Raw genomic sequence first — 25247 nt, 5'->3', positions numbered from 1 at the left:
GAATACATAAGTATTATCAGTCATGGTTGACCAGACAGTCTGAAGATTTCATTTTTCTGAATTTACCAGTATTTTTCAATTTGCTAATCTTACAGTTAATTATAAGTAAAGCATAAGTTCTCTCATTTTCTGAATAAGTTCACTTATCAAAGCTTCTATGATCTCAAACTTTTTTCAGAGGAGTTTTATGAATGTCCTGTTTTTACACAGCCTGTTGATGAGGTAATGAGTAATAGACCTCTCAAAGTAATTTTTGCCTGTAGATTTGTCCTCTCACTGTTCTTCATGGTGTGACCATAGGTTTCTGACAAAGCGGGAGCAAAAACTAATGCAGCGGCGACAACACGCAGAGGAGCTACTAGAGTGGAAGAGACGTTTAGATGCAGAAGAAGCAGAAATTCGTCAAATGGAAAAACAAGCTTTGGCCGCCTGGGACAAAGAATTGATAAAACCTAAAACTCCTAAGAAAGAACTGGAGGACCAGAGAACAGAACAGAAAGGTAAAAAAAATTCTAACTCTGTTCAGACTATACACTAAAGCCTAACATAACTGAAAGATTTACTTCATGATTTTAAAAAATGTGAATGATTCAGGGTGAAAAAGGTGATACAACTGTAAATGCTACAGAAATTGGAATGATCAAGAGAATATTGTGAATAACTTTATTCTAATGTACTTGAAAACTTAGAAGAAATGAATAAATTCCATGAAATGGAAGTGGATTATTCCAGGACCAAGTGGGATTTAACACATACTAAAAATTGATAATGTGGTGAATTACTTAAACGGATTAAAGGAGAAGAGTTACATGATACCTCAGTGGATTCAGAAAAGGCACCTGATAAAACCCAAAAAAGCATCTGTAATAAAACAAATCTCAGATCAAAGTAATGACAGAAGGGGACTTTCTCTATCTGATACGGGATATCTTTTAACAAAAACAGAAAAACCAAACCTGCAGCGAACTTCATATGTTATGATAAAACATAGAAAGTTTTCCCTTTGAATTTGTAGATAAGACGAAAATACTTATTTTCACCTACAGAGTGAAAGGAGGGAAAAAGCAAAACTGTCATTATTGCAGGTGTTAAGGCTATGCACATAGAAAATCCAGCATTTATATGTCAGTTATTAGAATTAATAAGTGAGTTTAGCAAGGTTGCTGGGTATAAAATCCATTAACAAAACCTAACTGCATGTCTGTAGGTCATCAGAAATTGGTTAGAAAAACCTAATTTTTTTAAGAGTTGCCATTTATAATAAAAAATATGGAGTACTTGAGAATAAATTTTATGAAAAGTATACAAGATCTTTATGGAGAAAAATTTAGACAATTTTTCTATTAGGAGACATTAGAGAAGACCAAAATAAATAGATCTTTTCCATATTCACAGATATATTCAGGGTCATAAAGATGTTAATTCTCTATGATTAAAGTAAAAAATCTGAAAGCCACTGTTTTAGAGAACTTTTACATAGAGAGATAAATAGATAGTAGATTGATATAAGTATATCTATCTGTAAATACCTGTACTTGTAGAGATATATACATGAAGATATCTACAGATGTTTATTTATACTAGGAGGTATACTGACATTGTTCATAGCAGCAATATTTGAAATAGCAGGAGAAAAAAGGAAACCACCCCCATCAGTAGGAGAATGGATAAATAAATTGTAGTATATTTATGTATTATAGCATGCTCAGTGAAGAAGAAAGTTATAGCTATACAAATCAACATACAAGAATCTCAAAACAAATCACAGAAGACTACAAGCAGTTTGATTATTTTTACAGAAAATTCAAAAGCATACAAATCTAAGTAATACATTATTTAGCTGTACATACCAAGCGAGGTATAGACCACACATAAGGAAAACCAATGATGCAGTAAATAGTTCACGTGAAGGTTTTTTTTCCTCAATTTTTTTTTTTAGTTTATTCAGCAGAGGTTTACTTCTGTGTCACCTTAACTCATTCTCATTCTGTAGCCTCATATTCTTCTACAGACTTCTCCATCTTGAAAAGAGATTGAATTTCTCAGATTTCATCATGGGCTGTACTAGAAGTAGAAAACATTTCTGACTATAAGTAGAAGACAAATCAAGACTAGTTGTCATTGTTCAAGCCTCCATTTTATCAGGAACTGTTGGCCTACGTAGTCATGGAAAGTGTTACTGGGTTAATGTGATTTAAAAAAGGCAATATTAATGCAGTTTTAATCTCATCAATTAGAGCTTAGGAGTAGTAGTTTATTTATAATAAGTTAAATGACATAAAAGAAAAATTAAGGAAAAGAACAAAATACATTATAATGAAATGATAGCAAGCCTTTGTGTAGTGCTGGTGGGAAATGTAAAAATTGTTGTTGCTGCTATGGAAATAGGACAGCAGTGCCTCAAAAAGTTAAAAATAGAATTACCATATTATCTAGAAATTCCACTTCTGGGTATATACTGAACAGAATTGAAATGTTCTCAAATAGATAATTTGTATACCTGTATTTTTTATAGTAGCATTCACAGTAGCAAAAGTTGAAAACAGCCCAAGTTTCTATCAACAAATGAATGGATAAACAAAATATGGTGTATGTATACAGCCTTAAAAAGGAAGGAGATTCTGGCACATATTGACATAATGTCTTCAAGGTTCATCCATGTTTTAAGTCTTCAGAAAGGCAAATATTGTATGATTCCACCTATGTGAGGTACATGAGTAGTCAACCATAGAGACAAAAAGTAGAGTGTTAGTTGCTAGGGGTTGGAGAGAGGAGAGCATAGGGTGTTCTTATTTAATGAGTATAGAGTTGCAGTTCGGAAAGATGAAAAAGTTCTGGAGATGGATGGAAGTGATGGTCACACAACAGTGTGAATGTACTTAATGCCACTGAACTGTGCACTTAAAAGTGGTCAAGATGGTAAATTTTATGTTATGTGTATTTTACCACAGTTTTTAAAAATGCATTTTTGAAAAGTCAGGGAGTATAAGAAAAGGTCTGGGAAGACACACACCAGTCATACCTGACTGCCATCGGTTTACCTTTGACGGAGGAAACTGGGCAGATGGAAGTGGAGACGGGCATGTGAAGTAATCACTTTACAGCCTTCTGTGCTATTTTAAATTTGTTTAAAAATGACATTCTTGTACTACTTTATAATTTTAAAAAGGGGAAAGGGCAAAAAATGAAGATTTCCAAAATGAAGTCTTCCACAAAGACATCAGATTGGAGAAGATTCAGTGGTTATCTCTCAGGAGGTAGGGGTACATGTGACTTCCATTTTCTTCTTTATACAATTTTTATATTGTTTGAACTTTTAAAATTAGTATATGTTACTTATTGAACACAAATAAAATACATTGAGGGGTATAAAGCAGAAATGTAGAGGATTCTTTTATTCCCTACTACCTAAAAATTAAATCATTTTCTTAATCATTTTAAATTGTATCCACATTCTATCTTGGAATAGGTGAATATCCTTGAGGATTTTTAGAATTCCTTCATAGAATTCCTTCATTATTCATTCAGTCATTCTAATTATACTACACACATACATAATATAAAAAATATGTGTTTTTAAATTTTTAACTGAAGTGCTTTTAAATGTCAGGTCATCTTTGTTTATTAAAGTAAAACATTCTTGGGGGTATAGGTATTTCCTGCATTAAATAAACTTACTTTACAGATTTCAGGCCCAACATCTTAAGTGATATTTTTGAATTGAGTATATTGAATGTTATCAGTATTGACCCAAAGTGTGATATAACCTAAACTTTGTGGGGCATTATATCCATAGAGACAAACAAAGAAAGCAGTGTCATTCTTAAGATGCGAGTATAATGTCAAGAATTTTCTATTTAGTGTCAAAAATATTTGTTTTCTTAGAGCAGAGGCCACAGTGGACAGGAAATTCCGGAGGCAAGGCAGTGCTACAAATTCTGAAAGTGCTCAATAAAGCTCATAGTGTATCTCCATCGATGCATGCAGCTCTAGTTCATTCATGTTTATTGCTGTGTAGCATTGCATTGTATAAATATACCACCATTTATTCATTTTTCTTAGTTTTTGACTATTGTAACAATCCTGCTAGTAACCATGTACGTGTCTCCTGCTGCATATGTACAAGATTTCTCTAGGATGTAAACCTAGGAGTGGAATTGTTAGATCATACAGTATTTTCATCTTTGCCAAATACTACCAAATTGTTTTCCAAAGTGGTTGGACCAGCTTTCCATCCCTAAGCAAATATGAGTTGTAATTTCTCACCGTCTTCACAAACACTCAGGTTGTCAGTCACTGTCATTGCTGATTATGTGTTACAGATACCTTCTTTCCGTTTGTGTCAGGCAAAATTCTTAGACTAACAGACGTTATAGTAAATGTGACTTATTGAGTGATGGGATTAAAAATTATATCTAAATGCAACTAGTTAGATTATGTTAAAAGCAAATGTAAAGTGTAACAGATACATTTCCCCTGACCAAGATTGTGTACTTTTTCTTGTTTTCAACCCCTCTTCTAGAAATAGCGAGTGAGACAGAATCTCCAGTACCTTCCTACTCTCATCTACACAGTGAAAGTTCTATTCCAGAAGAATTAGGTAGCCCTGCCGTGGAATATCTACCATCTGAGTCTATAGTTCAGGAGCAGCCGGGGAGTCCAGATCACAGTGTACTTACTGAAGAAATGGTTTTTTCACAAGAACTGGAATCCTCTACCTCTCCTGGTAAACATGTAAGTTAATGTATATTTATCTTAAAGCTTCTTGAGAAAGAAAACATATCTGAAAGGTATGTTATTAACATTTATATTTCTGCTGTTAAAGGATAGCATTGACTATCACCCATACCTGTAACATACAGTGTATGATATTTGAGTAGAAATAAAGCTTTTCATTGATGTCTAAAGATTTATAAATATATGAATTTTAACTTTAGTGGCAGTTATAAAATTGTGTGCTATTAAGTCTTTAATTTTTAGGGAACAGGAACTTCTGAAGACTTTAATGAAGATAGTATGTGGGACAACACAAGTTCTTATTAAAGTGTGTTTTGTCATATAATAGAAACAATAAGGCCTTAAACAATACTGGTTTGCCTTTTCTATAGTTTAGTAACTGCTCTATAACTTTTAATCAGAATAAAGTAGTGGTTTCATCTCTTTAAGGCAGATCTTACATGGATATAGATTCTAAATTAGAATAAAGGTCACTATTAGAGTAAGAACGTTTTCCAGGTTATCCTTAATCCTATACGTCATTAAAAAACTATCTGGTAAAAACTTAAGCTAGAAATGTGACTGTCTTTATTTTTAGACTTGATTTTATAAAGTATATGAGGGGATTAACATAATATTAAATATTATAAGTGAACACAAACATTGTTAAAGCCTCTTTGTGTTTAAAAAAAATAACCTGCCTAAATTTAGAATAGAACATGTCAAGGAAATCAAAACCAGTATGTCTTAAATGTTTTTATAATGAAAAGTGTTATTTATTGAGCACTTACTTATCAACTGCCAGGTAGTATGCTGAATACCTTATGTGAGTTGTCCTCACAACAGTTCTTTAGATACTGTTTTAAGCCTCAGTCTGAAGCTTAGCAGGCTAGAAAGCTTACCTGAAGTCACAGGGATAGAAGGTGATGACAGCGAGGAATCAAATCAGACATTCTCACTTCTACTTAATAGCAAGGTAGAAATGCCCTTTGTAACAATCTCTTGTGGGCAGTCTTCTTATGCTCTATTTTCTTTCCTTCCCTCTTCCCTTTCTTCCTTCCATGAAAGTAGTACGTATTTAATATTTAAATTTTTTTTAGTTTTATGGAGATTTAATTGACATAAAGCACTATATTAGTTTAAAGTGTGCAGCTTAATGACTTGACACACGTATACTGTGATGTGATTACCACAGTAAAGTTAGTTAACATCTACCACCTTATACAGCTACAGAAAAAAAATTTTTTTCTTTGTGATGGGAACTTTTAGGATCTACTCTTTTAGCAGCTTTCAAATATACCATACCAGCAGTGTAACTATAGTCATGCTGTACGTTACATCCCCAGTACTTAAATATTTTATAACTGAAAGCTTGTAGCTTTTGACCACCGTCACCCAGTTCTCCCACCCCCCAGACCCCCACCTCTGGTAACCACAAATCTGATCTCTTTTCCTATGAGTTTAGGTTTTTTTCAGATTCCACATATAAGTGAAATTATACAGTATTTGTCTTTCTCTGTTTGACTTATTTCATTTAGCACAATACCCTCAAGATCCATCCATGTTGTCTCAAATGACTTACTTTTTTTAATGGCTGAATAGTATGTGTGTGTGTGTGTGTGTGTGTGTGTGTGTGTGTGAGACATCTTCTTAGTCCACTCATCTGTCATGGAGAACTGCCAGATGGTCCAGCACTTCCACCTCTGGATATATATCTGAAGGGAGTGATGTCACTCTGCCAAAGGGATATCTGCATTCCCGTATTTAGTATTTTTAAAAAGAAAAAGGGGGTAAATATCACTTACGTAATAGCCACTCCTAGTTTATTATAAACATCTTAAAAAGTATGCTTTTTTACAACTTTTTTTCTGTACCTCTAAAAAAATTGAGATCCTATCCTTTGTATAATTTGCAAACTGTTTTTTTTTCACTTTCTTTCATAGAATTATCTAAAACTCTTTGTAAATATTATCTTTTAACTGGTTAGTATCTTGAATTTTAAATAGAATTTTACATACAACTATATCACAAAACAGTTCCCATTTGATTTTCTGTTTGAACAGTCACCTCCCAAAAGCTGCACATCTTTGTCAAAGCAGGAGTCTAGCAAAGGAGGTCATAGGAATGGAGGACAGTGTCGTCTATCCACCAAGTCCCATCAGCACTGTTACAGTTGGTCAGATGAGTCATTGTCTATGACACAGTCAGGTAAGACTAACACAGAGGAGTTAGTTTTCTTTGTACTGTATTTGAATTCCTCTTTAATAAGCTTCATCTGACTGTATGCTAGTCTTATTCTTTGTTTCATTTGTAAAGGCTTTTTTCTTGATAAGATTAAATTGCACAGTTCTTTGCTTTTTATTGATAATTACTTATATCTCTAATTATATAAACTATGACAAATTGTTATATACTTGGGTGTTAATGGATAGTCATTTATTCATCAGACATCATTTAATTTTTTTCTGTGTTTCGCATAAGGCACTGCTTATGTGTTCCCATAGTGCTCTGTGCTTCAACTTGTCATACCAGGCAACACATAAATTGTAACCAAACTTTACCCAGCAGGTCTCACCTGCTAGAATGTAGGCTGGTGCAAAGAGAGTCTATTTTGTTAACAATTGTAACACCAGACCCTAGCAGGTACTTAGCATTACACACAGTAGGTATTTATTAAATGTTTCTTGAATGATTTAATAATGGTCATGAGAAGAAATAGGAAGTGGTAGAACAAGACAGTATAAATTTCAAAGGAAGAACAGTAGAGAAGAGACTGCAAATGGCAGTATTGTATGTTTTCCCATAACCTCAACCTACTATAAATCTGTGTAGTAATATAGATGAACGCATGAACAGCCTTTACTCTAAAGGACTTGATTCAAGGAGTTAGCTGACCTTGGGAAACATATCTAGACAGGCAATACTTGGTTTATGTAGGGTTCTGGGGAAGATTAATACCGTATTGAATATATGTCTTTTGAGCTCATTTTCAGTTTTCTTTTGAGAGTAGACATTTAGTAAAGGAAAAGTGAAAAATATTGTTTTTTGGTCTTTGATCCTATTTTATACCCCCTTTGTTTTCAGTGTTTTAAACAATGATAAGTCAAGGTTTTCCCATGCCCATATTTACGGATTTCCCTTATTCTTTGAGTAACTGTATAATATTTCAAGGAGTAGATATACCATAATTTATTTAACAGTTTCCCTGGTGATGGTTGTATACATTTTCTCAAAATTTTCAAAATTTCAAATAGTTCTATAATGGACATCTTCATTTAGATACATTCCTGTTGGATATTTCACTAGGAGTAAATTCTTAGACCTGGAATTACTAGGTCAAGTCAGGTGAAGAATTTTGTCTGTCATGTTCATCTGTTGAAAATGACTAATATTTTATATATTTGCTTTCATGTACTCTGGTGAAAAGTTACTGCCAGTAGAGTACCATGTCAGTGGACATAAACTTGATACTTGGAAACTTGGATTCTCACCATGGCTCTGTTTCTTACTGGTGACCATTCAAGTTTCTTTCCCATAAGATAATCTTTTCTATTTGTAGCAATGGAATAATGTCTTAACCATCCTTGTATGAGCTGTACAACAAGGATTAATGATAATATCTATAAAATACTGTTTTATTAGTAAAACATATTCAAGTAAGAACAATTTTAGAAAAATTGCTCTAAGATTTCTAAACTGCAGGTGCCATCTACCTATTCCTGATGATATTATATGCAGTGTTTATGGAAGTGGTGAATTTTAATGTAATGGAGTTATATACTACCTTTCTCAAGTGATAGAGAGTTTGTCAGCCAAATTAATACAGTCAGAATATATAAAATTATCAGAAACTTAATTTTTGATTAAGTTATTAAGTTATTCTGTCCATCAGGTTATTCTGTCTTGATGTATTTCAATAAACTGAAGTATCATTTATCTGCCACCGCCCCTCTCCCCCACCTCCCAAAAAACCCTACAGGATAGAATTCCATAAAGACAATATATTCATCTAGAGAGTTGCTTGGGTTAAAAAAAAAAAATTTCTAGAGATTCTCTTCGATGTTGCTTAGATGTTTTTAGCTCAGCTTGCTCTCCTACCCACAATCATTGTACTAGAATCACCAATTAAATCACTATAAAGCCTACCACCATGGGTCAGAGCCTTTTAACCCTGAAACCAATTGATTATTTTCTTCAGAAATGAAAAGAAAGCATGAGGAGGATATTCAGTTGCTCTCTCCTTATCACCAGCTTTTTCAGTTTTAAACCATAAAGTCAGGCTACGTGAACATGTTTGTTTCATGTGTATCACTGCTCCCACCATTTGTCGAGCTTTTATACTAGTCCAGGTGCTGTGCTATGTGCCTTGTATACCTTACTTAATTTTCACATCAATTCGGGAAATCTGTAAGCATCAAAACATGTTGCTGATTACTAGTAGTAGATCCAGAGTTGAAAATGGGCTTTGTTACTGCTTCATTGTATGAATATTGATCAGTAGTGAGCTTTGCCCATGCTAAGGGCTCAGTATGATGCCGCTACTGTTACAAGATGGGTATAACTTCCCTAGTATACCTTAAGTCAGGACACAGAAGTGACAGGAACTTAGATTTCATTTCTTATCCAGACATTTAGATCACATTGCAAAAAAGACTGTTGTTCTTCTGTGTTTAAATAAATGCTGTAACTAGTTCTAAGCAATTTAATCTGAGGCTCTTGGAAAAAGCCTTGTTGTTTATGATGTAATGTTGTAGTGTACATCTCAGTCTTCAGGCTTGTATATAATAGTATTTCTCTTGTAAGGCTATTAAATGTCACATTCATCGTTAGTGTGTGGAAATGACACCACTGGGTGATTCAAGGAGGAGGTGTAAGGAATAGTCATTTTTTAGTCAGTGTAATTTCCATGTGTATTGGAGTATAAGCAGTGTCTTTAAATGATGCTTATTTTCATAGGATGAGCATGACACAGTGAGGTGTCTTTTCCATAATTGTGCAGTGACTGGACATCTGCTTTGTGTGTGTGCATATATGTGTATGAACTTGGAGGATGAGAGTAAGATTTAACTAGCTTCATTTCAGTTATTTTAAATATTTTAAGAACTTCCAGAGAAAGGTTACTGCAGAGTATATTTCTTTGTAATGTCTCTGTCTCCTTTTATGTGATGTTAAGACACCAGCTGATGACTCACAATCAGTTTAAAATGGTAAAATTCCATTTGGTTTTAATATGACTTAAAAACTATCAAACTATTAATAACAAAGAGGAGGTACATTTAAATATGGCTGTCTTGTCACCAGGAAATAAATCCTTACGGAATGTCCAGATTTCACTAACCAAAAGTTTTCCAGCTTCCAGCAGCTTATCTTATCAAGACAGCACACCTTGATATTTATTTACAGTTTTAAATGGTGCGACTAGAAAGTGAAGACAAATAGGGGGACCCTCCCCCCATAGGGATTTAGGGGACAGGAGGGATGCGATAATCACTTAAAAAAAATTTTCAGAAGCTCGTATTTCTAAGTTTTAAATATTAGATTGACTTTATTTAAATGGAGTATTACATTGCTACTTTTTATTAATAGTTACTGAGTTAACTTTAGTCTTAAGTTGAAATTAAATAAAAAGATTGTATATCTCTTTCAGAAACTACATCTGACCAGAGTGACATTGAAGGTAGGATCAGAGCCCTGAAGGATGAGCTGCGGAAAAGAAAATCAGTTGTGGACCAGCTGAAGAAGGAACAGAAAAAAAGGCAAAAGGAAAGACTGAAAGCCCAAGAAGCCAGTCTGATCAAACAGCTGGAGGTTAGACATGGGAAGAAGGGGTTTTAATGTATATGTGAAGTCTAAAATGTTTTTCATGTTTTTAGTAAAGTAATGGATTAAGATTTTTCAATGTTAGTTTTGTGCCACGTTTTAACCTACTTCTTTAAAAAAAATCTGAGGCTATCTAAACAAACTCTTGCTTGAAACATTAAATATTAAATTAAAATATTAAGTATTATAATATCAAGTATTAAAGTAAATAATAAAAAGGGTATTTAAATAAAGTATTTTTCTAAATAGGAAAGATTGGGTCTGCGAAAGAAAGTCTGATATCCATGCCCTCCTAAGCAAAGACCCATTTAAATAATCCTAGCTACTGGAACTGTTACTGCCTTTTTTTTTTCTTTTTTGGCAAAATGATGCTGCATGCCTCACAACTTATTAACATGACTCTTTGTACTGTTTGAATGGCTTCTAAATGGTAACTCTAAACTTGACTTTCCTCCCAAGCTCTAGCAGATTTCCTTGATTCTTCCCTAGAGACCTGGTTTTTATGTCTTCCTCATTCTATTTTCTCCTGTCCATTCAGTCACCAGATCCCATTGACTTTTTTTTTATATAAATCTTCTTGTCCCTTTTCATTCTTATTGCTGTCAAGCTATTTGGGGCCCTTATGACCTCTTGTCTCTGTTACCTGCAGAGCCTCTTAGATGTCCCTGCCTCTGGTTGCTTCCCTGTTGCTTACATACGGTCTGCCAGCCTCGTGTTCCTAAACACCACACTCGTTATAGAATCAGTCTGAACGTCCTACTCATCATGGGAACGGTTTCTTGTGGCGTCACCAGGGAAGGCCATTCAGTTTCTACCCAGACGTTCCCAGTAATAGGGAAGTTCAGATTTTCAGGACAGTTGGTATCATTGTTGGACTCTAGGTGCTCTAAGTGTTAGAAAGCTCCTTGTACGTTTAGCCAAAATTTCTGTCCTTTTAATTGTCCTTGTGTGGTAACACTAATTGTGTTCCTCCTGGATTTATTAATATTAAATATTTAGGCTCCTATTTATGTGTTAGGAAATCTGCTAATTACGTTACACATATTTTTCATTTTATCCTCAAAGCAACAACGTGTGACTGTTACTATCCCTGTTTTACAGGTGAGGAAACTGTGAGTGAGACTAGTAATATCTAGGGACACACAGCTCACATGTGGTAAAGCTAGGATTTTAGTCTGGCCCAAATTCCAGATTCTGTGCCCTTACCGCTCTACTGCACCATCTTCCACGTAGAAGTTAGGCCAGCTAACAGATCTGGAGAAGACAGACACTTACATAGGTACATGAAAGACAGAAATGGGAACAGGGATTTTAACTTGCACAAATGTTTAGAAGTAAGAAAAGTGATTAAGATTCAGTGGCCTTACTGAGAAGTCTGTGTTAGAAAGTTGTGGCAACAAAATTTAAAAATGGAGATCCTGCTCAGGGCCTTAAAAAAGCCTGATGAGCTTGGACTTCAGTCTGCAGGTCTGTGATGCTCAGCCTGACTGTACATTAGAGCTAACTGAGGAAATTTTTGAGAAATAAAAATATCCACGCTTACTCCCAGAGATTCTGATTTAATTGGTCTAGGGTGGGAGCCAGGATTTAGAAAAACTACTGTAGGTCATGAGGAGCCATTGAAAACTGAATGAAACACTATTGGGTTGAATAGCGTTGTTCAAAAATGTTCATTAATCGTTATGTCAAGCAGAAAGATCTCTAGAGAAATGCCATAAGGATTCAACTCAGTCAACATTTTATTAAATGGTTTAAGTAAAGACAAAAGAAAGTTCTGTATTTAGATTTTATAATTATGCATATGATCAGAAAGTAAATAATACATAGAAAGTCATGCAAAAAAAAGCTTTTGGATTTTTATTTGATCACACATTTAAAAATGAACTATACTCGTGTAAGTGTAGCTTTTCAGTCATAGTCTTCATATATGTCTAGCTAGTCAGATCATCTAGCTGTAGTATACTTAATACCAGAAGTTACTTTATCAAAACATTGAGATTTCAGAAAAAGGTAACATAGATGGTCAAAGTTGTAAAAGTAGGAATTTTAGGCCAAGTTTTAGGGATCTGTAGCAATTGACAAACATCCATCTGCTCATTCTTTCATTCTATAATACTGGTTGTCAGCCTGCTTTGTGCCAGACACTGTGAATAGGTATTGCACATACAGTGTTGCACAAAACAGTCTTAAATGCGAGAGATATTTAAGATATCACTTAAATGTGAGAGACATAAAAGTAGGGAAAATGAAGGAGAATTTTCTAATAGAAGAACTTCCCTTAAATTTCATACAAATTATAAATTAGTGAAGTTTTGCTTACAAAATGGCTAACAACTAGGAAAGGCTTTTTGCATTTCTGTACTGTCATACTCCCAACCATACCCTTTGCTCTGCTCAAGGTTTGTGTTCCTAAAGTGCTTGCCCCTTAAGCTTACTGCCATTGAAACTCAGTGTAATGGCTGAACTTCCTAAAAATACCAGGCAAGTATTAGGATACTCTTTAAAGAGTAATTATATAATCAGCTAAAGAAGTTTATTAGTGTAGCAGGGCCTGAATTATTGCTTTGTAAGTATTAAACTCCTGTAGATTGAGCCTATCATTTCCTAGTTGATACTAGTGTTACAATTATACATCTTGCTAATGTGTAGACTATTTTAAGAAGGGACATACAAGTAACTGTTTATAGAGCTCTGGGGAATGATACTGATACTGGGGGAAGATTTTCACATCTTCTTTTCTGTTTGGATATTTCACCATAATATACTATTGTATAATTTAAGACAGTTTTTAAAAATTCTGTAGAGTGACTCTGATTTTTCTACACTTAGTCATATGATGAATTCATTAAGAAAACTGAAGCCGAGCTTAGCCGAGATTTGGAAACATCACCAACCGCCAAGCCTCAGATTAAAACGCTCTCCTCAGCTTCTGAAAAACCCAAGATCAAATCCCTTCCACTGCACAGGTAGAAATTTTCGATGACTTACCTATTTGCTGCCTTATTTGAGAAAGGAATAAGGAAAAATTTTTAGTAGAAGCTATCTTTTAAGTGGCTGTGAAATTGAAGAAGTAAAAATTACTGGTTTATATCTTTAGTTTTACTAAAGTAAAGTCATCATGTATGATATAATCACAAATCATTTTATAAGTACAGGTTTGAAAATATATTTTGAATCCTGAAATCTGGTGGGTGCAGTGAAAACAGTACTCTCCAGCATTGCTGGTAATAGTGTCATAAGTTAGTATAGTTCTTTCGAAAAACAATTTGGCAGTGTTTCAGAAGTCAAAAACAATCTGTAACTTTGCCTCAGTAATTCCACTTCTGGAAATTTAGCTTGAGAAAATATGGTCTACCAAAAATACCTGTTTGCATGAATATGTTTATCATAATACCTTCTATATGAATAGAACATTAGAAGCAGTCTTTATGTCCAAAAATGGATGAACAGCCCAGTAAATGATTGTTCCAGGGGTAGAATATTATGCAGCCAGTTAATGCAAATACAGAAGATACAATGTAGCAACATTAAATATATATACGGTATGTTAAAAAGTCAGGTTTTAATATTTAAACTAAATTTTGAACAATGAGTGGAGGTTAGGTAGGTCAGTGGGACTGAGAATAGGGAACATTTCGGAGAGAAGGGAACTCATGAATGACCACAAGCAACAGAGAGCTTGGCATATCATAGAAACTGAACATGACAGGATGTTGCTGGAGTTAGAAGAAACTGGAAAAATAAAGAACAAATTGTGATAACCTTATACTCACTCATTCTTAGTAGTTTCTGATTTACTTTTTAGCTGGTGTGACGCCCTTAAAGTTTTCTTTAAATAAAACATATTTAGGGTTTTTTTTGTTTGTTTCTTACAGATGTTATATAGGCTCATTATAGTTACTTTAGCATTACCTGGGTCCGAGCTAGCTATTTAATTTTGGGCGAGTTACTTAACTTCCCTGTGCTTTAGTTTTTTAATAGGGATTTATGTCCCTGTAACAACACCTGACTAATAAACTTGTTATGAGGGCTACAGGACTTAACTTAGAACAGGGCCTAGCACACAGCACTATGTATTAATCATCATTAAGGGATTTTAACCAGAGAATGATAGAATCAGATTTCTGTTTAGAGAGATCTTTCTGACCACGCTATGAAGACAAGCTAGAAAGGAGTAAGTTTGGAAGCAGGGAGAACAGTAGTCTAAGCCAGGCTTCAAATAATCCTCGGTAATGATAACAGAGAGCAGGAGATAGATTTTAGGAATACTTAAGGAGTGTACTAGACTAATTAAAGTGCTAGGTAGGGAAGCAGGGGAAAGCTAGGATGACGCCCATGTTTCTCTTCAATAGTAGTTGGCTGGGTCAGAGTTCCACTAACCAAAATGAAAGATAGGTGTTCTTTGGTGGGAAGCTTCTGATTTTTTTTAATTGTTAATTTTGAGGTACCTGTAGTTCATCTAAGTGGAATTATTCAGGAAAGATGTCAGGGTTAGATATCTGGGGATGATCAGCATGTAGATGGTGATGGAAGCCATAAATACAGCAACAGCTGGGTGAACCGTCTTCACCCAGAGAAGGTATCCACTCAGAGAGAATAAATGGGAGCCAAATACTAAATATGATAAAATGGCAACATTTAAGGGCATTGTAAGGACGTAGGAATAGAGGCCAAGTCTTATGACTTAGCAAATAAAAAGAAAGCAAGAAAATGAAGATGATGAATGTAGCTCTTTCTGTTAAAGAGGAAGAGAGGACAGACAGCATGAGGTGGAAGAATGAAGAATTGAGGAAGGAAGTTTTTTTTGAGGCTTGAGGCATACATGTAAGCCGACAGGAAAAAATCTGCAGATTGAAGGACTAAAGAGTGTAGGAAAAAGAATGGACAGTTGAGGAGTACCATCAGTGAGGCTGTGGAAGTGTATGGGATTTGGGAAAGAAAGATGGATTGAACAAGTTTGAGAGATACACCCTTTTCTTCCCTGCACACAGGAGGAAAGGCAGTTGGGATAGCTGTGAATATAGATAAATTTGTAGGTAATCAAGTTAAAGATGAGAAAGTTCATGCTGATGGCCTCTGTTTTTCTCATTAAAAGAGGCAGGATCATCTGCCGAGAGTGATGAGAGCCAGAAATAGGCTTGATGAAAGTGGCGAAGGTTGGAATTCTTCCCGTGGAGAAGAAAGAAGTAGTTGTCTAAGAATTGACTACCTTTTGTAACCAGTTAATTATGGTATCAACAGTACATTTATTTCTGTTCATTAATTTTTCCACTCCAGATCTGAAACAACAAAGAATTGGAAATCACTGACAGAGTCAGAACGTTCCAGAGGATCCCTGGAGTCTATTGCTGAACATGTTGGTGAGTAACTAGAAAAATAATCACACTGTATCTACGTGGACTAAGGATTTATACAAATGCCGCCACAATTCTACCTCTACAGCTTTTGTTTTAAAATGAATTTCTTAAAGATAATAACTTGTTTAACATTTTAAGTTACTTTTATATTTTAAAGTGATTTATTGGTTATGCCTAAGCTATGTGAAGCAGTTTTTATTGTTCCAATAACTGAGAAAAAGGCCATGAGATACTGGTCTAAAATGGCTGTGAGTATATCGTCAGCATCTCTAAATTCTCCCTTAATCAGATTTTGTATCTGATTATGTATATTTTTAGCCTGTACTATTTCTCAGGGTAGGTAGTTATATAAATTTAAAAAAAATTTAATCCAGAGAAAGGTAAGAATTATTAAAAATAAAGTATAAATTTAATAAGGAAATAAAACTGAGGCATGAAAAAACTTACCTAGTAACAATGACATAATAGAGATTTGTATTCAAAACTTTTAATTCTTGGTTTGTTAGCTCCTCAAGTCTTATTTTCTTATTATTTTGTAATGTTAGCTCTTAAAGTGCTATATTTGCAGAAACAATTGATTCCCCCTGCCTTTTTTTTTTTTTACTTTCAAGAGGTTAGCTGAAGCCCCTGGGAAAGTTCGTTCTTTTAGAAGTAAATAAAGAAGTACATTTGTTGTTCTTTCATTGTTTTCCTATTTGAAGAATGTATGTGATACCCATCATACAATTCTGTTTTTGCATGATTTGAAAATCAGTGTCTCCATAAACTTTGAGCCATTTTTCTTTATAAGTTAACATAATAGTTAAAAAAATTATTCCAAACTGTAAGTTTTTAGTCATTTAAAATGTTCTGTTGGTATAGTATATTCCATTAAAAGGAAAAACTTACCTAATATGGTAAACAAAACAGGTCATGTTTATTGACCAGAGTTTTTCTAATATTTGGCTTTTATTTAAACTTTGGTTCCAGAAATTGAAAGTTGTGATTTGATAATTTTGATGTGATTTTGTTTTCCCCTTTAAGATGCTGCATTAGCAGGTTCTGAGAGATCAATATCAGAAAGGTCTTTATCTTCATATACAAAGAGAATGATTGAATTGGACAGTCGAACAGAAGAGCATTTTCAGACTTCCTCTCCAATTGTCAGATCATCAAGGAAAACCAGAGCTGAGTCTGGAGATTCTCTAGAAAATGTCCCTTCATCACCTCTTCTCAAAGAATTAAATACCTCTAATAGAATTCTGGATGTGTCTGATGCCAAGGTTGAAGAAGAATTTAGTAAAAAATCAGAAATACAGGAAGTAGAATATGCAAAATTGGAGGAGAGTGCAATTGAAGATGCCTATTCTAAACAATCTAGGAAGTCTGATGTCTTCCTGAAACTAGACCTGGAACAGGGAGATTCACCTGAAATTCTTTCAAGGAAAGATCTTCCTTTAGATTCTGTAAATGTTCAGAAAGACTTAGTTAGATTAGCCATGGGAAATCTTCATAAAGAAGAGTTGGAAGAGAGACAGTCAGATCAAGATGTGGATCATAGTCCAAACATCCAATCAGAAAAAGACACTCATGTACAAAAGAACATCAAGGATAGGGACTCGTCTTGGTCAGAACGTCTTTTTGCTCCTAAAGAGATACCATACTCTGAAGATTTTGAAGTATCTTCTTGTAAGAAAGACATTTCAGCTGAATTGTACAAAGATGACTTTGAGGTGGCATCTTTGTTGTCACTCAGGAGAGACTCTCAGTCTTGCAGAGAGAAGTCACAGCCAGCAAGGAGCTCTAGAAGTAGAGCCACTAGCTTGGGTAGCGATGATGAAATCAGTGAGTGCCTCAGTGAGAAAAGCCTTTCTGTTCACAGCAGTCTTCACTCTGAAAGGCTGTTAGAACTTAAATCCCCCACTGAGCTTATGAAAAGTAAGGAGCGCAGCGATGTAGAGCATGAACAGGGAGTTACCGAATCGCCTTCCTTGGTGTCAGCTGCTGCTGCAGATGAGTTATTTGATTTCCACATTGGTGATAGGGTGTTAATTGGCAATGTGCAGCCGGGAACTCTTCGATTCAAAGGTGTGACTAGCTTTGCTAAAGGATTTTGGGCTGGAGTGGAATTGGATAAACCTGAAGGAAATAACAATGGAACATATGATGGCATTGTATACTTTGTGTGCAGAGAGAAGCATGGGATTTTTGCTCCTCCTCAAAAAATATCTCACATTCCAGAAAACTTCGATGACTATATAGACATAAATGAAGATGAAGACTCTTATTCAGATGAACAATATCAATACTATAATCAAGAACAAAAAGATACAGAGGCTCCCAAGTTTGAAAGAGAAAAGGATGCAGTTGAGTATTTTTATGAGAAATCTCTCCCTAGTATGAAGGACACAGAGGCCTCAGTTGATAAAAGCCTTAAAATAGAAGCAGACAATATACAGAACATTTCTGGGGCACTTGAAGCCCATATTCACCAGCAGTCTTCCGTGGATTCACTGATTTCTTCAAAGGAAAACAAAGACCTTGTTTCCGGAGCCACAGAAGAGGTTTCCATTGCTCTAGAAGATGATACTTTAGATAATACCTTTTCTGAAGAATTAAAGAAGCAACAGCAGTTTATAGAAAAGGAAGAGAACCTATATCCCGAAGTTTCAGAAAAGCTTTCTACCCCACTTCTGGATCTTTTAACAAGAGAAAAGAACCAATTGGAGGCCCAGCTGAAGTCATCACTAAGTGAGGAAAAAAAGTCAAAGGAACAGCTAGAAACAGTCAGCTTACTGACAGACAGTTTACTAAAAGTCTTTTTGAATGACACAGTCAGTCAACTACAACAAATCCAAAAAGCTAGGAATGAGAAAATCCAGCTTAGCAATCAAGAGCTTCTTGATGATGATCAAAAGAAAGTACCACCCCAAGACCTGTCCCCAGATCTTGAGGAACAGTCACCAAGGGCTCTAGGCTGCTTCGTAAGGTCTGAACTGGAAGATGAGAAAGAAGAGATTTCCTCACCAGATCTGTGTCCCAGACCTGTAAGTATCTTGTCCAGAAAAAGTGTCAACCTTCCCTTTATCGTACATTTTCATTTCATAGATCCTGGTAAGTTTTTTGGTGATGGGTTGTTTATTAGCTAAAAATCACTCCACTAGTTTTTAAAGGCCATGTAGCTGTTTTTCTGTCTGAAGTATCATTGTCCTTTGTTATGTCATGAGTGGTCACTATAGGGTTGTCACAAACACTGACAGGCTTATATTAAATTGAAAACCCCTGTATACTGTCCACAGACTAGATTGCCTTCCAGATGCAGTGAACAAATTTATTCCATGGAGATTCCCACTGGTTCTCAACCCAGTACTTTTTTGCGTATGAAATTATTTGTTAACATATTTCCTCAGTCATAGTTGCCTTGCAGAAATTATCAGCTGTGATGTTGGTTCTGGTAAAACTGAAATAAATCCACTATGACATATGCTTAGCCCATCAACTTGTTTAACTTGCCTATGGACAGTGGAACAACAGTAATGATTTTGAGTAACTTGAGCCAGATAATCACCAAAGGTGAGAAGTTGTATGTCTCATTTCCATATCCCAGAAGCAAGACAGTCCTTCAGAAACAGAATAATGATGATACAAAAAAGAATAAAATAAGTCAATAAGCAGTTTATAAGAATTCAGCTATAAGGCTTATGTAAGCAGAATTACAGGAAACAGGCTAGTTTTTTCTTAAATCATTCATTAATAGCCACCATATTATTTTTCTTTTGTTTATTTATAGAGAAATAGTAAGTATACAAGTAATGCATTTGCTTTTTCTTAAAAAACAAAAACAAAAACCCCAAGCGTGTTAAGTGATCTGAGGTCACTGAATAGTGTTGTTTGATTGGTTCCTTTTCTATAGGAGAGTCCAGTATTCGGTGCCAGTGGGCAGGAAGAGCTCGCTAAGAGACTTGCTGAACTTGAGATCAGCCGAGAGTTCCTGAGCGTGTTAGGAGATGATCAAGACTGGTTTGATGAAGACTTTGGTTTGAGCTCTTCTCACAAGATCCAAAAAAATAAGGCAGAAGAAACCATTGTACCTCTAATGGCAGAACCTAAAAGAGCTCCCCCAAAGCCGTGTGAAACATTGTTGGCAGTCCCGCATACTGTGGAGGAAGTGGAAACTCTTGTACACAATGCAGCAGAAGAACTCTGGAAATGGAAGGAATTAGGTCATGATCTTCATAGCATCAGCATCCCCGCCAAGCTGCTGGGCTGTGCCAGCAAGGGTCTGGACATAGAGAGCACTAGTAAAAGGGTGTACAGACAGGTATGGAACATGGCGGGGTGGTTCTCACTTTTCTAAACTTCTCTCTGTTGTCTGAAATTTGGATTCTTAGCCATTTTTATTTTGTTCTATTTTTCTCTATCAAGGCGGTTTTTGATTTAACAAAAGAGATTTTTGAGGAAATATTTGCTGAGGATCCCAACTTGAATCAACCTGTCTGGATGAAGCCATGTAGAATGAACTCTAGTTATTTCCGACGAGTGAAAAATCCAAATAACCTTGATGAAATCAAGGTAAACTGCAAACTAATAGAGTATCTCCTTTCTTAACTTGCTGTTCCTTTATACGGATCTATAAATGCTTGAGGTAAAAGCGGGCGCTCTTCTGTTTATTCACCATTTTGTCCTCAAGGGCTGTCCCATTGTAGGTATTTAATAAATTCCTGTTGATTCATTGAATCTATGAGCAGTGGAGGGATAGGGGTGAGAGGAAATTCTGAATCCTCAATTTTTACAAAACAAAAGTCATTTCATATATATATTTTATAATATTTAAGAAAAAATTAGCAAATACTCAGGGAGATACATTATTGCAACTCATAGAAGTTTTAGGTGAATTTTTAATAATTTAGAGGTAGGTAGTCTAGAAGTACACCTGAAAACATGTCCATAGGTGTTACCTTTCCACCTTTGATTTTGGAGGTTTCAAATTGATAATGTGGTTTTGAAATATGTGGGATAGTAACACGATATATAAAAAATATTGCTTGTCTAAGAAGTGCCGGAGGCTGTAAGGACTCTCAGCAAACCAATTTTAAAGTCACATTGGTGGACGTGTCTCAGCCTACTCACCTATTTTCCTAATGTAGCGAAGGTTATACTTCCCTTGCCGTGCCTCTCCAACTTTAATGTGCATCTGAGTCATCTGGGGATTTTGGTAAAATGGAGGTTCTTACTGAGTGGATCTGGAGTAGGACCAGAATTCTGCACTTCTAACAAGCTCCCAAGTGATGCTGATGCTTTTGATCCTAGAACACTTTGAGTAGCAAGGCTCTAGAGTATGTTTCCTAAACTTACTTGATCATAGAAGGCTTTTGTTCTCTCCGCGGGGAACATATTTCCAATTACTTACGTTACTGGTGTATTTTCTTAAATCATCCAGTAGTATATGTGGAGTATCAAAATACATTAAAGGTATATATACATTATTCTGGTATATAACATGGAGGCATTGTCTAAATGATTTACTCTTTGAGGTATAATTGACATATAACATATTAGGTTCAGGTATGCAACGTTAATGATTTGATATTTGTATGTATTGTGGGGGTTTTTTGTGGGGAGTAGGTAATTAGGTTTATTTATTTATTTATTTTAATGGAGGTACTGGGGATTGAACCCAGGACCTCGTGCATGCTAGGCATGTGCTCTACCTCTGAGCTACATCCTTCCCCAATATTTGTGTATGTTGTGAAGAGATCACCACAATAAGTCTGGTTAACCTCTATCACCACACATGGTTAAAATTTTTTGTGTGTGTGATAAGAACTTTTAAGATTTCCACTGTTAGCGCCTTTGAAATATACACTACAGTGTTGTTAACTATGGAAAGCTTTTAAAAATATTTTGCACTAACAGAATTTGTGAGATGTAATCTGTGCTTACATCAAAGGTAGGCAAACTATGGCCAAGCAGCCAAATCCAGCCCTCCAAGTTTCTGTAAAGTTCTATTAGACCACGGCCGTACCTGGTTGTTTACGTATTGTCCGTGGCTGCTTTCCTGCTACAACAGCAGAGTTGAGTAGTCACAGTAGAGACCATATGGCCTGCAAAACCTGAAATATTTATAGTCTGATCCTTTACAGAGAAAGTTTGCTGACTCCTGCTTAAAGTAAGCAGGAAAAAAAAAGTGTTCAAATATTGACTTGATGCATTTTTTAAAAAGACTTTTTAAATGATTTTCAACTTTGAGGAATAAAGCATCAGAACCACCTGGGGAACTTTTTCAGAACATTGGTGTACTTCATTTCTTTCAGCTCCCAGCAGTTGACACATCCTTGAATGTATCAACATGTGTGTGTATAGGTGGGGAGCAGTGCAGTTTGGGGGCACACTGGTGGTTTGAGAATCTTCTCAAGTGATTCTGATTCATAAATGTGTCCTTTTCCCCATTAAGATGATGTTTATCTTTAATAGAATAACTATAAAAAGTAATAAAACCCCAAATTATTTATTAATAATAAAGAACAAATATGTTGAAATAAGACAAGATACATAATATATAGCAGCAATCATCAGAATGCATACATCAATATAACACTCGGTGATGCTGCCTACCAATTTTAATATTGCTATAGCATTTTTAAAAGTATTTTTTAAGGGTGAGCATTCTAATATTGTTAGCAATAAAAGTACCATGCTTCTCATACTGAAGTGTTAATTAATTTTTTTTAATGTATTTAAATCTTGCTGCTTCAGAGTAAACTATCCCAGGCAAAGTTCATGTTTCAGGTTCAGCCGTTTATTTTATGCTTTCTTTTGCCAGCTTGAAGTTAGCTAATGGTGGTTCTTGAGTAGCAGGGACTCCAAAGTGATTTTTCTTTGCGGATTCATCAACGGGTTTTACTTTTGTATGTTGTGTAAACAGAAATTCTGTAAGTGAATAAAGTTTGAGCATTTTGGCATGCTTTTCTCTTCACTGTGCTAAGTTGTACTATAAATGGAAGAAATTTGTATGATCTTTTATAAATATTGTATTCTTAGCATAAATCTGTTTACTGCATCATAAGCACTAAATCACAAGAACTCTGCTGTGTTTCATTCATTCCTCTTATTTTCACAGAACTTTATAGCAACAGAAGTACTCAAGTTGTTCAGTCTTAAAAAGGAGCCAAACCACAAAACAGATTGGCAGAAAATGATGAAATTTGGAAGAAAGAAAAGAGACCGAGTGGATCATATCCTGGTCAGTGTATATAACTGAACTATTTTTATTTTGATCATCTTTTCAAAAATCAGAATGTAGTTAGATTCTAAGAAAAGGAATATAATTAATCTTAAGTCTATGACAGTTAAGTTCTGTGGAAGATGCCATTTGGTGATTTAGTAAGGATTGCGTTGAATCTGTATCTTGCCTTGGGTAATACGGCCATTTTAAGAATTTTGATTCTTCCAGTAACATGGTATATCTTTCCATCTGTTTGTGTCATCTTCAGTTTCTTTCATCAGCATCTTACAGTTTTTGGAGTACAGGTCTTTTGCCTCCTTAAGTAGGTTTATTCCTAGGTATTTTATTTTTTGATGTGATGGTAAGTATGATTGTTTCCTTAATTTCTTTTTCTATTTTGTTGTTGGTGTATAGAAATACAGCAGATTTCTGTGTATTAATTCTGTATGACTTACATTTTAACAGCATCCCTCTGGCTGCAGTGTTGCAAGTATACTGAAGTAAGGGTAGCACAGGTGGGAGTAAGGAAACCAGGAGGCTATTGGAATAATCCAGGCAAGTGATAATAGTGGCTACGACCAGGTTGGTGGTATTGGAGGTGGTGAGAACAGTTTTCAAAATAGAACAGAATTGCTGATACACTGAATGTGGAATGTAAGAGAAAGAGAGGTGCCAAGAATAACTCCATTGGGTTGGCCTGAGTAGCTGAGGAATTGCCTTTTGCTGATTTGAGGAAGACTGAAAGAAGCAGGTTCGGAAAAAATATCGAGAGTTCTGTTTTGAATGTGTTTAATTTGAAATGTCTAATAAACCTTCAAATGGAGATACTGAGCAGGTAATTAGGTATACGAGTCTGGAGCTCAGGCAAGAGATGCAGGCTGGAGATAAGAATTCAGGGGTGGCAAACATACAGATGGTAGTCAAAGCCATGGGACCAAGAAAAAGAGTGTAGGCCAATAGAGAGGCGGCCCAAGGTCTGAGTCTTGACATATTCCACACATTCCAGTCTTTCAAGGGTTAAGAAGGTGACGAGAAACCAACAAAAGAGACTAAGAAGGAACTGCTAGTGAGGTAGAGCCAGGAGAGTGTGCGGTCCTGGCAGCAGGTGAAAGTCTTCAGGGAGGAAGGATGAATCAATCAGCTGTGTTACGTGCTGCTCAGTAGTCAAGTGAGATAACTGAAAAATTCTGACTGGATTTAGCAATGTGGAGGTGTTTGTTTTAACATCAATACAAGTAGTTTTGGTGGCATGAATGAGGTTAAAACTTGATTTGAGTGGATTTCAAGAGAGAATGAGAGAAATTAAGAGAGCAAAACTGGGACTTTCAAAGGAGTTTTTTTGTAAAGAGAAAAATGGAGATGAAATGGTGACGAGAGGATTCTTTTAGTTGGAAAGAAATATGCTGATGGGAATAATTCCATAGAGAAATTGTGGCGATGCAGAGGAGCGAGGAGCACTGCTGGAGCAGTCTCCCTGAGCAGACACGGAGGGAGGCCGCACAGGGCAGGCTGGCCTCGCACTGGGTATTGCCCTTTTAAAACACTGCTAACATGATCAACTATTACATTAAATATTTCATAATAAACCGTGGCTTCTTCCAGATTAGGAAAAGGTATATAATTTAGCTGTTGCTGCTTGGACTAGGAAAATCCCTAATCAGTCTTTGTGTTTTTAGGCATCATTTGAGGTAAGTAAAGTATGAAGAGCGTTTAACATTTAAGGCCTTGTTAGTCAGAAGAGCAGAGAAATCTTCTTTCAGCTCTAGTTCCCAGTCACTGTTCCTTTACCACTTCACAAAGATATTAATTTACATCTTAGGTTAGCCAAGAATATTATGAGACATTTTTAGCAACGCATTCCCAAAGTATACATGATGTAGAATGAGTAACAAGTATTTAGACCAACTTTTGTATATCCTTTATGTACAGAAAATCTCCCTACTAGAGGTAAAATTGCACTTAAAATGACAAATCCTGTAGTGAAACCACATGGCTAATGATTGAAACTCCTTTACAGCTTATGACCTGGTAAGGTACTCAGTAGCTCCCGAGTTTCTGCGTAACTGTTAAGTTCTCTCTCATGCTAAGTGTAAATTGGTTCTCATGTAATTAATTATAATTTGCTTCTATAGCTTTGAGACTTTATGTAA

At 35.4% G+C, this 25247-nt stretch overlaps 1 protein-coding gene across 5 annotated transcripts in view; it reads left to right on the top strand.

Annotated features, from left to right (window-relative positions):
* CEP350 (centrosomal protein 350) overlaps positions 1-25247 on the top strand; it is a 122655-nt gene that overhangs the window by 91295 nt on the left and 6113 nt on the right. For all 5 annotated transcript variants that reach the window (XM_032463607.1, XM_032463606.1, XM_032463605.1 and 2 more), the window contains 10 exons: positions 301-500; positions 4523-4734; positions 6780-6924; positions 10364-10524; positions 13366-13502; positions 15814-15896; positions 16917-18919; positions 19786-20193; positions 20298-20444; positions 22993-23115. In XM_032463607.1, the coding sequence (XP_032319498.1) occupies positions 301-500; positions 4523-4734; positions 6780-6924; positions 10364-10524; positions 13366-13502; positions 15814-15896; positions 16917-18919; positions 19786-20193; positions 20298-20444; positions 22993-23115 (3619 nt within the window). The remainder of the gene's footprint in view (positions 1-300; positions 501-4522; positions 4735-6779; positions 6925-10363; positions 10525-13365; positions 13503-15813; positions 15897-16916; positions 18920-19785; positions 20194-20297; positions 20445-22992; positions 23116-25247) is intronic.

This window comes from Camelus ferus, chromosome 21, assembly GCF_009834535.1.
Source record: "Camelus ferus isolate YT-003-E chromosome 21, BCGSAC_Cfer_1.0, whole genome shotgun sequence".
Taxonomy (NCBI): Eukaryota; Metazoa; Chordata; class Mammalia; order Artiodactyla; family Camelidae; genus Camelus; species Camelus ferus.
The sequence above is the reverse complement of the archived record's forward strand: the minus strand, read 5'-3'. Positions and strand labels throughout refer to the sequence as shown.